At 42.0% G+C, this 16,554-nt stretch overlaps 1 protein-coding gene across 2 annotated transcripts; it reads left to right on the forward strand.

Moving 5' to 3' along the window:
* Positions 1-293: 293 nt before the first annotated feature.
* Positions 294-10,590, forward strand: e2f7 (E2F transcription factor 7). 2 transcript variants are annotated; one of them, XM_049566164.1, is made up of 14 exons: positions 294-496; positions 1,029-1,144; positions 1,588-1,896; positions 2,511-2,670; positions 3,026-3,265; positions 3,913-4,077; positions 4,166-4,309; positions 4,482-4,658; positions 4,771-4,852; positions 5,716-6,031; positions 6,647-6,800; positions 7,653-8,047; positions 8,868-9,071; positions 9,618-10,590. In XM_049566164.1, exons 2-13 carry the CDS (start codon positions 1,046-1,048, stop codon positions 9,021-9,023), a joined length of 2,397 nt encoding a protein of 798 aa, XP_049422121.1. In that variant the 5' UTR covers positions 294-496; positions 1,029-1,045; the 3' UTR covers positions 9,024-9,071; positions 9,618-10,590. The 2 variants fall into 2 exon arrangements, with proteins under 2 accessions (XP_049422121.1, XP_049422120.1); XM_049566163.1 differs by having other exon boundaries at positions 8,868-10,590.
* The last annotated feature ends 5,964 nt before the right edge of the window (positions 10,591-16,554 follow it).

A 16,554-nucleotide genomic window follows, 5' to 3' on the forward strand; every position in this document is an offset into this window, starting at 1 on the left:
TATGACACAACTTTCCCCGCCACTGCTTGAGAAAATAGCTGCGGAGTGAGACCTCTCATTATTTTACCCTCCCTCAGGCTTGGACAGAGCGCGCCGGTTGCCCCGCCAACACAACTCTGGGAGGCGTGGCCAACATCCACGCCCATTGGTAGAAGCTGAGGCGCGCACCCGAGCACGACAACGCTGACTGGCTGGAGGTTGAGTGACGCACCGTTGACCCGGGCGCTGATTGGCTGGAGTCAGCCAGATGCCTGAGAGCGCCAGAAAACAAGCTTGAGCGGGTGATGCTGGAGTCTTCTCGGGACAGTGTAGAGTTTTCCGCTACTCGGACAGGAGTCTCAGAGGACTGGAGGGACGTGCTGAGGAGGACTGCCCGCTTATTTTGAAGAGGGAAATTAGCTGTTATGTTAGTCTGAAGAAACTGCGCACTGACAAGCCTCTAAAGCCGGACACAGAGCCACATTGGAATAGCTCATTCATTCAGGAGTGGAGGAAGGTAAGAAATGACGTTTTCCCTCCAGCGGTTTCCTTCTATAGTTATGGTATGCCCGTCAGCTGAGCTAGTAATGTTAGCTAAGTAGCTAATTAAAGCTAAATTAGCCTTCGTGACTATAAATAAGTCAGTTATATAGTCACTCCCTTTGAAAGGCTTTGCCACACCTAAATGTAGGGACTAATTTGAGTGAATTGGCCCTTTATTAAGTGGAGACTGTCATGGCTACATCTAATGCTACATTGAGTTAACGTAATTAATGAACGTCATGTAATAAAACATCCAGTTCCAAACTTGCTACATTAGCTGCAGTTTAGTTGGTCATATTAGCAATAACCAAACTTAATTGATGGGGCTGATTGCTAGGTTATAGCCGTTAGCTTGCTAAGAGCTAGTTAGCTGATGTTATTTGCGCCAAATTCAGCTGACCACTCGTCTTAAGTTTTCTGTACATGCTAATTTTCCCTTAACCTAAACATTCCCCCCACTTAGATACTAGTCAGATAATCTGTTTCTGACTTTATTTAACTTTTAGGACTGCAGTTTTTCCAGATGGAAGTTGAATGTCTAGCACTGAAAGACCTCACGAGTCCCAGGAAAAGTCTCAGGGTGGAGCAGGAGGAGGAGGATGGGGGCCAAAGTGAACAAAAGGTAAGGCTAAGGTGGCCTTGATCTCTTGGGTGGGGTCTCAGCAGAGTGGCAGGTTTGATTATGATGCAGCTGAGGGTGAGCTGCAGAATCAGGCTGATCAGAGACAGATGTCTGGAGTAATGTGGTGGCATCTTAGCAGTCAGATAAGGTTATTAGAGCTGTGGCCTGGGTGGCTCTTGGATTTGAAACGGCTAGGCTAAGTTGGAAAGTAGTGGAATAGAGAATCTTGAAGTGTCTACAAGTCAGTGATTAGCTTGAAAGTACTTGATTTCTTATTCAAAGAAGCAGCACTCAGATTCATTAGCCAAGTGTCAACATTTGACCAAGATAATATTCCAAAATAAAACTCCTGGATGGAGATTTGAGTTTATGCAGCAGCAGGTGGGCATTCACCCAGTATAAGCAAATGTTTGAAACTCTAAACACAGTTGTTTCCATCTCAGGAAAACATCTGCACAGATTGGAGAAAATCCACGCCAGCCAAATCTGCCGATTCCACCTTTCCCGTTTTGCTAATGACCAGAAAAGGTGCCACCCCTGACCTTGCCCACATCACCCCCATCAAACACACAGCCCTGGCCGAACCCTGGACGCCCACGGCCAATCTGAAGATGCTCATCAGTGCCGCGAGCCCAGACATCCGGGACAGAGAGATGAAGAAGGTGCTGTTTAGACCCATAGAGAATGAGAAGGACAAGCCGGCGAGTCCAGATACTGTGGTGGAGGATACAGAGGTGGAGGACTCATGTCAGGTACGTGAAATGGGAGCTAAACTAAACTAAAACTATGTCATTAAAAAATACAGTTTCTACAACAGCCAAAAAGGCATTTGATAAGTTTTGTTCTTGTCGAAAATTATTCTTTGTCAGCTGGGGGAAAATCCGCCAGATTGCACTTCTTGTTTGATAGTTTAATTAAAGAAATGCCCTCAGAGGAACCCAAAATTTCAAGTCTTAAATGTTCATGGAGTAAACACATTTCCCTCACTTTATTCACATAAGCAGCTGAGCTCTCAAGATTGTGAGCTTTCAAAAGCACAAATACAAACACTCAGTTTTGCCTAATAGATAAAGTCATATTGTATATAAAGTGGCAGCCGGAGCCTGAAGTCACTGAGCTTTTGTGATACGATTATTTCTTAAATCCGACATGAAGGTTTTTCCAGCCTTATCAGGATTGCAGGATTTAATTCTTTTCCAAAACATGTGCCCTTGTAGACATTAGTGTAAAAGCAAATAATGGCTCTGAACTGAGATGTGTGTTAATGTGTATGCTACATGATGTCAGATTCTCTTAATTATTGGTAAAGCACAAGACAGAGGAGTGTTAATCATCTGTCTATGTATACGTTTGTCTGTCTGTCCAGTTTGAAGCTGTGGAGGAAGAGGATGACGCGGACAAAAAGCCGAGCAGGAAGCAGAAGAGCCTGGGTCTGCTGTGCCAGAAGTTCCTGGCCCTCTACCCTGACTACCCACCGCCACACAGCCCCATCTGGATCTCTCTGGATGAGGTGGCGACCAATCTTGGTGAGAAAGAGAGTTTGGACTTGTCCCAGCCACTGCCTGTGCTGTTGCTGTAAACACCTCGTGGGAGGGAGATGATAATGGCAGCAGCTAATGTCCGTTTAATGAGCATTATAAAGTTTTTATGTTATTGCCTTTGGATTTAGGCACAGTTGCTATGGATACTTGTTTTTCATATGAAGAGTATTTTTGCACTGCATTTAATGGAGGGTTGCTGAGCTGCAAGGCTCTTTAGTTTTATAACTTTCATTCGTTTTAATCACAACAGTGACCATTTGGTGTGTATTTACTCAGATGTGAGCATATATTATCCAAGAACGAGTGGGTCATTTCTGTGCTCTTGTACTCAATTTTTCAGGAGTGGAGCGGAGGCGGATCTACGACATCGTCAACGTGCTGGAGTCTCTAATGATCGTGGGTCGGATTGCCAAGAACAGCTACACCTGGTACGGTCGTCTGCGGCTGGAGGCCACGCTGGAGGAGCTGCAGAGGAGGGGTCGGCAGCAGGGCTACCACCTGCAGGTGGATCTGGCCACTGAGGAGAGGGAGGCTGGACCGGGGCGCGAGGACGACGGAGCGGAAGGGGACGCTGGCAACGGTAATGAACTGAGAGACTAAACTTAGAGTGGAAAACAAGAAAGAAACCATCTTCTACCTTTTCCACCAGCTTGAATTTCCTCATCCCCTTCTCCTAGCACCCTTTGCATGCTTTAATGGTGGTGATAAAAGGAGCTGCAGTTTATTGTTGCACTTACAGTATAAACCATCTGTTTAATGCCGCACATCTAAAAATGTAAGGAGCACCTTCCACCAAATCATCTTGACAGCTGAACGATCAGTCCCTTCAAACCCACAAGAATGAATACAAGCCTAGTTTCCATAGCGACTCCTCATACATGTACACACACATGCACACAGCTTCTCATTAAGAGGGTATGTGTGTTTAGTCTGGATAATAATAGTGCTTGTGGCAAAGAGGTAGTTAACAAAGGTACATGATGCCCATTGAGTGGTTCATGTCTGCTGGATTTGTTGTGGCTGGTTGGATGTGATGACCTCAGTAATAATAATACATAATAGCTGTCATCGCAGCTGAGCAGCACAACAACAAACACCTACAGCAGAAATGGTGTTATTAAGGCATCCGCTGCACATTTAATCTCATGCATTATGATCAGGTCATTATTCCTTGCTGCTGCAACGACCCTGCTGATTAATAAGGTCGTCTTATCTTTTATTATGTAGAGTCCTGGGCGACTGGCAACAGGAAAGACAAATCTCTGCGCATCATGAGCCAGAAGTTTGTCATGCTGTTCCTGGTGTCTAAAACGCAGACGGTGACTCTGGACGCAGCGGCGAAGATCCTCATCGAGGAGAGTCAGGACTCGTCAAGTCACAGCAAATACAAAAGTAAGAAGGCGTTAAACAATATGTCCTGCAGTATAAGTTGCTGTTTCTTTTGTGTAATCAAAACTAAACCTCATCCCTGTATCTTCAGCTAAGGTGCGGCGACTGTACGACATTGCAAATGTGCTGACCAGCCTGGGCCTCATAAAGAAGGTCCATGTGCGTGAGGAGAGAGGCAGGAAGCCGGCCTTCAAGTGGCTTGGCCCCGTTGAATTTAAAAAATCTGGAAGTGCTGGTAAGAATTAAAGACAAGCTTTTGACAGTGATTAAAGGAATAGTTCCAATTTTTTTTAAGTACACCGACTATGGATAAGTGCCTCATACAAATAAAAAAAATCAGACCTATCCCTTTAAGATGCATCAGTGTCATCTGTAAGGTGTTAGATTCATTGATAACTGCTCCTCAGCTGTAGAACATACTGTGAATCTGGCGGCTGCCGCGCTGCCTGAGGCCACGCAGCCAGGCCAGGACCTCAGAAGAGCCAAGATGGCACGGCATGCCTCTTTCAACATCACACCAACCTCTGCAGCCGTACAGCGGCTGATCAACTCTGCACCCTGCAGTCCACGACGAGACATTACGGGTAAGACATTTTTTGTCCATGCCATTGTTTAGTCAGTCAAAACGGAATAATTAATGACATCAGAAGATTTTCTTATTCTTGTGGGATGAATGGTTTTCTCCTCACACTGCAGGTCTGCCAAACCAGCCCGTGGATTACTCCAGAAAGACAAGCAACAATGCAGTGTGTCGACTGCAGTTTGGAAACAGCGCTGAGTGAGTTAATACTAACACACACACACACACACACACACACACTCAGATACTCTGTATCACCCCTGCATTCTCTTGGTTTAGATTCATCTACAGTCATCTACCACCGATTTACTGCCAAACTATTTACCGCACATAGTTGCTCTTTTTGCTAACCTTTGCCAGTCTATCAGTATTACTGGAGAAAATCCACATCAGCTGCTTTTAACAAGGGCAAATGGTCCTATAGCTGTTGGAAGATGAAGTCATTATATTATAAACGGTTCAGACTGAAGCTACACTATTACATCTAAATGAATAAAGTGAGTTTGTACTGTCACATTAGGCATTAGAAGCTATTTACAGTGACCTAGTTATAAGATGCAAAGGCTCCCCATTCACTGAAGGGGTTTTTAATCTCACTCTTCCATACATAATATTTCACAATCACTGCCAGTGTTTGCATTGGCTGGTGTGTTTGTAGCTTTAGGTTACATGCAAGCTATGGATATGAATAGTTTTTGTCTCCTGTGCGTGTATGCATTGGCTCCATAGAAACGGTACACAGTAGTTCATGTTATTTCTATGGTTGGCTTGCTTGTGGCCAAACCACAGCTGCCCCAAGACTGTGGCTGTTAAGTGTTTTCAGAGGGAGGGAGATAATAGGGCTCAGAAGTGTGTGTTGAAAAGGAATATTTTAGACATGAAGCTGGGTAAGAATGCACCAGAGGCAGTGGTAGCCCACAGGATAAGAGCTGGAGGTTCATAGCTGGGAGGTGGCCAGTTAGGGGGGGACTAGAACCTGCAGGCCCAGTCAGGCTCAAGCTAAGAATTAAAGCTTTAATTCTGATGAATAATCATGTTTTAATTCTTTGTTTCCCCCATAGTAACCGTCCCACCAGCAGCAGCAACCCATTAGCTCCATCCTCTGCTCATCCCACCCTGCTGGCACCTTCCCTCCACCCAGAGCACCTCTTTGCACCTTCCCCCTCTCCCCACTGCTTGGCCTACCTGCCCAGCCTGTCCCAGCCCTCGGTGGTCATGCTGTACAGGGCGCCAGACAAGCCCGAGCAGATGCCTGAGGGTCAGAGATCGCCTCGGTTGGAGTCTGAGGAGGGGAGGAAAAGAAGGAGGGAAGAAAGGGAAGAGGAGGGGGCGGTGGTGAAGAAGAAGGGAACGTTTGGGTTAGAGGAATGTGAAAAGGTGAGGTGCTGTTTGATGCGTTTACTTGTATGTTGAAATTTTTACTTTACTGAGACCAGTTTAATTATTTTGGTTCACTAGAGTTATATAAAGTCTTTTTTCTGTGTTTTGCACCCACAGTCACAAGATCCTGTTAGTATTTCTGGAGAGCAGACCGTTAAATTGAAAATATGAAACACTACACGCTCACTGACTAGGATAACTCCTGCCTGGTATAATTAAAGACTATATATTAGTAATGTATGGGATATTTGATAATTGGAAACCCTAGTCGTTAATCAGGCCACACGATTCCAGTAATTGGAAAAGTCCAATTTTTTATGATTAGATTATCTTTTAGAAGGTAGATTAGGAGAAGAGACTTAAAGCACTGCACCTTTGCTTCAAGAAATTGACTCTGCAGAAGTTAATGTCATTAGAAGGCGAGGGTTTTAAGTACTGAGCTAAGTTGTTACACGTTATAATATAAACTGTTCATTCAAGGTGGATTGTAGAGGAGGAATAGTGCCATGCATCGGGGGTTACATGGATACAGTAAAAATAGGGTGGTTCTTCTATTATAAATGTCCATCAGCTGGTCCAGGTTAATTTATTTCAAGTTTGTTTTCCCTCCAGATGAGAGCTGAACCTCAAAGGGAAGCAGCAGAGTGTTCACAAACGCATAACAGCGGGATTTCCCCAAATCACCGGGTGCCCGATGAGAGTCAAGGTGCCAGCAGCAGCGAGCCCACCCAACCATCACACTACCTCTATGTACCCAACAACGCAGGTACATACACAACTTTGTCAAAACTCTTGACACTCAATCAAGAATAATCTGTTGCTATAACCATATGCAGCATGTAGAAACATTACATTGATGTTAAGAAAATTGATAATGGTGCAAGTTTCTGGGTTTATTAAATCAACACCTCTGATGTGTAGTAATGATGTAGTGATACCTGGTTCTTCCCATTCCCATATTTAGCTTATCAAGATTGTAGGTTTAAAAAAAACAAACACGTATCTAAACTAACTGATTTCTGTCTTAAAAAGTATTTAAAACATTAGTAAAACAAAACAGTTGTTTGAGCACAGATTGACTCTTCAGAACAGGGGTGAGTTAATTTGGAGCTTTAGGAAGCTTCAAGAAGCAAATAAGTGTTGGAAGTCTTGTGGGAGAATCACATTATTAAAACTGACGAAGGGGAGGCTGTTTGTGCCAGTAGGTTCCTACAGGCAGGAAAATCCCAGAGGGACCGAAGTTTACTTAGAGAGTGTAAACAATATTAGTATGAGTAACCTTTGGGGAAATTACTTAAAATAAAAAAAAAAAACAGTACCTAATTCATAATTTTTACCCCTTAAAACCTTAATAAGCACAAGATAAGAGTAAAATAGATATAATTTCGTTAACTAAAAACCGTCACGTTTTTTATTTGTTGGATTTAGGGCAGTGCGATATGTCTAATAATAATATTTTTAGGCGATATCACGATATGCAATATGTATAGATATTTTGAAAACAACACTAAACAACTGTGGACTACTAAAATACTCAACTACTAAATAAACTAGTTAAAATAAAGTTAAATAAAGTATGGTTACAATACAGTTAAATGTGTGTTTTCCTGATCTACAGGTCTGAATAGCTTCAACTTCCTCCTCTCTGCCGGCCAGCCACCAGCCAGTCTAGCACTTCCTCCCAGCAGCGTTCCCACCTTGGCGCTGCCCTACGTCCTGGTGCCCTCCGCAGCCCTCTCCCACTACCCCCTGGTGGCCAGCGGTTTACAGCAGCAAGGCTCCGACGCCCATAACAAACTGAGCTTCAGCCTGCCTGCTGTGATGTCACCTGCTCACTTCATGGTGGGGGCGGCACCATACGGTCTGGCAGCTGCCACATCAGAGATGAGCAGGTCCCCGCTTCCATCGCCGTCCACTCCAGAACAGAACGGGCTGTACGGGTCAGCGTCGGGCACTCCACATTCTCCCTCAGGACCACGTCACACTGTCACCATCAACACACAAGAACCACTGGTAAGGACTATTGTAGCTCTCCTCACACGTACACACATCGCTGCTCTGAAAACGCATTAACTCCGACATCATTTGCCGTCATAATGATACATGACCTTTCTGGTACCAGGCACTTGCAAAATGCCATGACGCAGCTTGACATGAGTGCTGCATCTGTTTTGTGAAGGTTTCCCCTCATTTACTCGTTTAGACAGTTACTCATTTAGCAGTTCAAGATGATTAATCTCCAAGTTGTTGAATAGGGATTAATGTTCTTGCCTGCAATGCTCTTCTCAAACAGTCGCTTTAGATGACCTGCTGAGGCGCTGGATGGATGGCTAATTAATGCAGCATTAGAAACAATGTGATGGGTCAATGGCCGTGTTGTAATGAGGCATAAATCAGGGATGTCCTCTCGTTCCCCCCACGTTCACTTTGAATACAGGCAGAGTGGTGCTTTCATGAAACATCCAGGTGTTAGTTACCAGAGTATTTTCTCTTTTAAACCCTGCAGAGACTTTATATTTTCTTGAGTTCATTAGAATTTCTTATCTTTTCCATTAATTTACAGTATTTTTATCGTAGTCTGGTGATAGAGTTGTGAGCAGGGGCCGAGTTGTCATTTGACGAGAGACGCCCCAAGTTTTGAGATTTGGTAGTCAGCAGTTGGACCTTTAACAAGTCACCTGTAAAGAGCTATGACATTGACAGTTATGTCACACCTGAGAGTCTTTGAATGCATCTCCAAAGAAACCCCACAGTACGTGACATTAATGTAACTACCTGGAGCAGGTTGTGTTGTAAATGTTCTCCCATCTGACATCACCCTCTGCCTTCACAGACCCCACATACTCCAAAGGAAACCACACCATCTGCCTCAAAGGCTTTCTTCCAGACCCCAGGCACGCTGGGAAGTGTAGTCAGCGCTGCACCCGCTGCCCGAAAAAGAGGCTCTGCACAGAGGAGACTGGACGTCGGCCACCCACCAACCAGTTAGACGTGTGAGGAGACGGAATAGGTGCCAACATGCTGTTTTAACACTCAGGTGTTGATCCTTGAAGTGAAAAATGTGGTTTCAAACTATTGGTGCTTTGTTTTATTAATTATTAAATTAAGGGTTTCCTGAAAAACCTAAGAACACAAATTTAAGTTTGTTGAAACTTAAATTAACTTCCCCAAAACACAAGGCAGCAATGTGAAGATTGCTAATGACTGTACGTTTTTAACAAATTGTGGTTTCCATTGTTTGTTCGTGACATTAACAGTTGAAATGTGCCTCCTGGTTTAATTATAGGACACCAGTTTTCAGAGTGAATGAGTGAAGCTGTATTGCCAATGTTACAGTGCCCTCCTGTGGTGGGAGTCGGCCGCTGCTGTATTTTTTTTATTTCAGCCTTAATTTTCCCTCCCAGATGTGACCATGCTGCCTAATTCCCCATCACTTGTGTATTAAAGCCCAATTGCTATTTATATTTTAGCTAATATATGTTGAATACAGGGACTGTAATTTAACATTAACATTTTGAGCACTAAGTACGTGACAGAACGTCTGTCTAATTTTCAACTGATTGTCGTTTGTTGGCCCCTTCAGGTTTTATTTCATCACCAAGGTGTAATAGGAAATCTATTAGCTGCTGATCACCAGTTTACATGGACAGTAGTGGACAATCCTCTCTTGGCTCATTTCAGAAATTACTGTGAGGAGAAGATCACTAACGCCTTCAATGTTTACAGCCAGCCAAGAATCTCGAGGAACAGTTCTTGGACTTCTTGTTGCAGGGCAGGTGCATTTATTTACTCATCAGGAAGACTAATGTTACTGGTGCTGTGTTTGTTTTCACTCAGTAGCTGCAACCATAGTGCTTAATGGTTAAACACCAACCCTGTAGCTTTGTTCCTGACTGACTGAAGGACAATGTGACTTTCAGGTACTTGAATACTTGTGACTTTACTAGAAATTGATTTTGAAGAGATATCAGAGTACTGTAAAGATATTTTCTATCCTTAATTTAACCAGGCAGTCTCCCAGTATGACCACAACCTGCTTTTGGCTGGTGCACTTGGGGGTTAAGTGCCTTACTTAAAAGGCACGTTGCCAAGAGAAGAGAGTTATTGCCTTAGTACAGATTTTCTCAGGTTGTCTAGAGACTTGTATCAACAGTCCTCTAGTCACGAGCCCACTAACTTGCCTCCAGACAACTCAGCCATGCTTTGCATGGGAATCATTTAGGAGAGCTTAGCTATGTCACACCAAAGGGTGCACAACTCATCCACTCTGACTGAGCAGTGGATGTGTCTTCATTATTGTACAGTTTTATGTCAGTAATTATTTTTGTACATTGTATTCATAGTGTCATTCATACCTTCACATGCAGAATGTTAAATGCTGCTTGACTGTGTTTGAAATATTGATTATTGCACTGCTAGTTTTAGTAGTCGTGTCCTCTGATCTAATTTTCACAAAACCTGGAGCTCTTCCTTCACTGTAGCTCTGCTGTCTCTGTAGTTATGAGCCAAACTGGTTCTCTTCTGTATGACTTTCACAAACTTTAATTAAAAATGTATGCCGCTGACCAGCTTTGTTCTGTGTGTGTTTTAAACTGGGGAATTTGTTGCTGTATTTTCAGGTATTTTTTCACCAAATGTTAACGAATATAACCTTGATTTTGGATAATAAGATAGCCTCCCTGTTCTGAATTAACTGTGCTCTGTAGTTTTACTTTACAATGGGGAAAAAAAAACCTAAAATAGCAATCCAAATGTTGACAGAATTACAGATGGCTTCAGTTTGCCAATTTACAAATTTACAGATGCCACCAATAATTCAGAGTCCAATTCAGAATGGCCCAGCAGATGGAAGCAAGCCATGCTAATGTGGTCGGTTGACACTCTTCATCTGTAACACAATTCCTGTTTGCTGCAAACTCAGTGCAGTATTGTACACATCAAACATTAATATGGGACTGACAATCTGCATTATTAAAAAAATGATTCACTGCTCAAATGCCAGAGTAAAAAAAAAAAACAAAAGCACAGAGGTGGTTAAAATTCAAATTATGCATGCAGAGAACGCATCGGTACGCTGAGGTTAAATTCTTATTCATAATGAATGAAATTCCGTTGGGGAGAAGCACAATCAATACATCAAGTGTGATCTCGGGGTCAGATCAGGCTGATTGAGTCACACTTAAAAACACACACACCATCTGTGTGAGGACATAAACATCTAATCTAAGCTTTTATATCAGCACTAAAATGGAGCTGAGGGAGCTGCCAATAGATGTGTTTGGCCCCTGCCAGGCACTTATGACACTAAACCTCAGCAGATGGGACAATTAACTTTATATAGACCGATAGTTTAGCCAAGTATCTGCTGTGGCCAAAAACCACTTCAATGGAAACACGCTGTTCCTGAGGCAAACCAGAACAATCCACTTTCAAATACACCGCTACCACTGCAATTCCCACCACCGTCATACTGGACTGTTTTTTTTTAACCACTGCACTACTATATAGTGTGAACCTACTATGCTTGTTCTTCTTATTCTACTACTACTACTACTACTACTACTACTACTACTACTACTACAAGTTCTACCACTACACCAAAACTACTGCAAGTCCTGCTACACTACCCTACTCACTAGTACAAGTTTGGCTACTACTATATACTAGTTCTAGTACTACCATGCCACTAACTAGTTCCACTACTACACCACCAACTATTGCAAGTTCTTCTACTACTGCTATACCACTAACTATTACAAGTTCTACAACTACAAAACGAACAACTGCAAGTTCTACCACTACTACTACTACAACACTACTGACTATTACAAGTTCAAGTGCTACTATACACTATAACTACTTCTGCTTCCTCCACGCCACTTTTACAAGTTCTACAACTACACTATTATACATTCTACTACTACACCACTCTTGCAAGTTCTACAACCATTTCAAGTTCAACTACTACACTACTCACCATTGCAAGTTCAACTACTACTTTACACAATTGCTAGTTCTACTACTCCCACACCACTAACACGTTCTACTACTACACCTCTAACTATTGCAAGTTTTACCACTACACCACCATCTTAAGTTCTACTACTACACTATTATTGCAAGTTTAACAATTATACCACTAATTATTGCCAGTTCTACAACTACACCACCAATCACTGCAAGTTCTACTACTACTAGTACACTACTCGCTATTGCTACACACTATTGCTCACCATTACAACTATACACTGTTGCTAGTTCTGGTACTGCTACACCACTTGCTATTGCAAGTTCTACTACTACACCACTTCTATTGCAAATTCTACTACTACACCACTGTTGCAAGTTCTTCTACTACTAGCCTACTGCTACACCACTAACTATTGCAAGTTCTACTACTACACCACTGTTGCAAGTTCTTCTACTACTAGCCTACTACTACACCACTTCTATTGCAAGTTCTACTACTACACCACTGTTGCAAGTTCTTCTACTACTAGCCTACTGCTACACCACTAACTACTGCAAGTTCTACTACACCACTGTTGCAAGTTCTTCTACTACTACACCACTAACTATTGCAAGTTCTACTACAGCACTGTTGCAAGTTCTTCTTCTACTACTACTACTACTACTACTACTACTACTACTACTACTACTACTACTACTACTACTACTACTAACTATTGCAAGTTCAACAACTACTATACATTGTTGCTAGTTCTAGTATTCCCACACCACTAACTAACAAACAAGATCTACTACTACCACGTCACTAACTTGCTAGTTCTACTATTCCTACTCCACTATTGCTATTTCTAGTTCTACTACTTCTACACCACTGCCATTACTACTTCTGCAGTTACCACTGTGAACACGTCCATGCTACCACTAGCTAGAGTTCTTAGTACGCCTGCTATTTAATCTAACTTACCACCACTTATGGCTGTTACCACTAATACAATGACTGATAGAACTACTAATTCAGTGCTGACACTACCCATTAACTGACTAAGGGATTTGGTCCTTAGGTCAAAGATTGCTAACATTACAGTAGATATTTAAGCCAAAACTGAAATACATTTGGCGAACAGGTGAAAGCTTTAGCTTACAACCATTGCCTCAACATTACTTAATGACTATGCAACATATTCTTGAGACGACGTGATTTAAGGAACAGTTTGACAATTTGGAAAATGCATTTATTTGCTTTGTTGCTGAGAGTTAGATTCATTTACATGTTACCAAGACATTTACTGTAGATATTACATCAACAATACAGTATCTGCTGGGTGTGCCACTAATACAGTGAGCAAAAATGGTCCTGTGGGCCTGAAGTGTTGAATCCCCCTCCAAATCAGTGTGACATATTCATTCATTTTACTGGCCCGGCTTGCTTCTGAAACACTATACATGTGGTCATAAATCTCCAAATGGTGTCAGCGAATGTTTCCTGAGGGCCCAGAGTGATTTAGAGGATTTTTTATTTTGCCAGAAGGCATGAGAGCATGTCAGAATGTCTCTTGTTACGACTTACATCAAAGAACTACAAAATACTTGTCTAGTTTGAGTGAAGAGTCTCTGAGACAGTGAATCAGAGTTAGAAACTCATGCTTAAAGTCTCTCTCTTTTCTTTACAAAGGAGCTATAGGTTTATCTAGAGGGGGGAAACAAACATATGAAGTTCTTACACAAAGTGCAGACGCTCACATCTGAAAAACATGTAATTCTGTGTACCCACCATCCACTACAGGTACCATAGTCCCTTCAATTATTATTTTATAAGAGCAACCACCTTTGTTTTCCCTCTAAATGCTCAACACTTCGTTTCCATTCATTTAACCGTGGATCTGCTTTGGGAATTCCACACCTCAAGCCTTGTTTTCCATAGGAGGACCAGAGGTGCTGCAGCTTTACCTGATTCAAGCAGTTTTATTTTATTACTGCTTAGTTTCTGCTCCCAGAAATTCTTCCTGAATTACACTAATAGGCCCCAAGTGTATTGCCAAATCTGTGATCTTTAAACAAAAAGCCATTCTTTTGCAAGAATTCCTTAACATCTGCAATAGATATTAACAGTGTCTGTATGTTTTCAATATATTATTAGAGATTAGATAATTGGAAATTTGGTAAAAGGAAATATTTCTGTACTGCGGTCATCTATCTGATCAATTTAGGAGACCCCTGTATGAATAGCCTTTATTTTTTAATTCCATTTAGGAGTAAAAGTGAATTGATTTTTACTTTTATCTTGCACTTAAGTCAAGGTTTTGCTTTGGGAATTTGTCCCATTTGCTTTACTGGGCTTTGTTAATTACAAAAATTTGACTAATTTGTCCACAGACCACAATCCCAATAGCTGTAGGTCATTTTTTTTTTTTAAATATATCACAAGCTGTTATCATTCCATGACTGTCCACCATCCTATTCTCCCACAAATCCCATTTTACTAAGTGTCTTTCTCATTGTATCATTAATACCGACCTTAAAACTGAAGCTTGAGATGCCTGCACTTCTTTAAATGTTCTTCTTGGTGCTTCTTAGACTTCCTTGAGTTATCGCTGCATCCTTGACGAAATCTGGCACTTCCATTTTAAGATTTCTCCTTTTGCTCAAAGCAGCTCTCAGTGTGATTCTGTGCAGTCTCCGGCCTTTAGAAAAGGCTTTGTCACCCTTACTAGACCCATGGCAAACATATTCCTTTCTCACTTCTTTTGGAATTTCTTTGGATAAAGGCATAGTTTCATTGTAGGAACTTTGTGGTGACGGCTTCACTGTTGGGAAAAGAGATTCAATGAGGCCCACATTCAGCAGAGCTGGCTGCAATCAAGCCTGGCTGTGTGCAATCAGCTGAAGGCAACTAACAATCAGTCAGGGTAATTGGCTGATGGTGAATGGGGCAAGACCATTTTCACATGAGTGAGATGAAGATATTCCCTTTGTCTAATCCACATTTTGTCAATCTATCTATTACCATTCATTGTGAAAAAAAATATCCAGTAGAGAAACAGGTTTTCCCAGCACTGCGTCTGCACACATGGCTTCAATTTATGTCCAAATATAACCGTCTCTCATATATTTTCCAGTTATTCATTCAGATCATGGTCTGATCTTTCATCACAACAGCTGGCCTTGTCATCATCCATTTAATTAGAATAATGCTGAAACTGACAGTCATCAGTCTGAAGAGGCTATGTCAGATTATTGCTTGAGGCTGATTCAATATTCCTCTATCAAGCGCTCTGTTGTTATGGACCTTTCAAAACAAATAGCATGACTAGAAAATAATGAAGCTGAGGTTTGTTGGTGACAGCGCAGGGCTCTGTTTTCCTTCACTGCACATATTATCTTAACAGCGGGGGACTTGAATCAAACACACGTCGGTTTAACTGAAAACCAGACTCACTGTGTCTCTGTACATTAAAGTCTTTAATTAGACGTAAATAAGCCTATACCCTCCTTAAAGGGGTTAATTTTGTGGTTAAACCTTTTAATTAAATCAAATTAATCATGCTATTCTGCTCCCACTGTCACCATGTAATTCCACTGTGGTGAGACTTGTCGTGATATCATGAGAGAGGTCATGAGGGTCGCAGGTTTCATAACCAGCAGACTTTATGTGACGCTGTGCTGAATCATGCTTGCTACCTCATTGTGTGGCTCTGTAACAGTTTCAGCCTAAAGCATTAAAATGTTTTTTTTGTCTTTCACCTATAATAAATACTCAATTTGATATCAAAGTGTTTTGTAATCTCTAATTAGGTGCTACTGGGTCCAATCTGGCATCAGAAGCAGGAGAGAAGTGTAGAAAATGAAAGCCTTCAGCAGTTATGTTGTGTATATATTTACTCTGTTTGCATTATCATATATGTTGTAGAACTTGTGGTAATTGTGCACCACAATTTTCTTTTCTCATGCGTAATTTCTACCGTAAAACACTGGGTTGTCTGTCTTTATCCTTTGGATCACAGACGTCAGCCATGTTGTATGTTAGCAGTTATTATCAGGATGTGGTTTGTGGTGGCTTTGAACAGTGCTGCACTGGTCAGCGTTGTCTCTGTGCAACAGACTTTACTGATGCATTGACACATTGGCCCCTCTTTTGGCTTCTCTCTGAGCTACAGATGTTTTCCCTGCTTGTAAGGCAGACATGAACAAGTCATCATCTATTACACTATGTGACCAGCAGGGAGCAGGATAACTGCAAGTTTGGACAGACTGACACAGCAGTGATGAAGCATTCACAGTATACAAAGCCACATACACACCCAAAAAAGCAAAGTGTCCACCCATTTGGGCAGTTATTTAAGTCTAGTCTTTCTACGTAATTTTCTGAAATCCTGACAGAAGGACAAGCTCCTTTATTCCTGTGGAGTTTTAGACACATTTAGCACCACACAGCTGCACTCGCTCAATGCCACACAATCAGGAGTCCTGCACTCAATGACGAATCTTCCTATAGGCGAAATAGGCATCAACGTAGGGTGCCACCCTTTCTGACATTCAGAAAAATCAAACAT

Source organism: Epinephelus fuscoguttatus, linkage group LG22, assembly GCF_011397635.1.
Source record: "Epinephelus fuscoguttatus linkage group LG22, E.fuscoguttatus.final_Chr_v1".
In the NCBI taxonomy this organism is placed as follows: Eukaryota; Metazoa; Chordata; class Actinopteri; order Perciformes; family Serranidae; genus Epinephelus; species Epinephelus fuscoguttatus.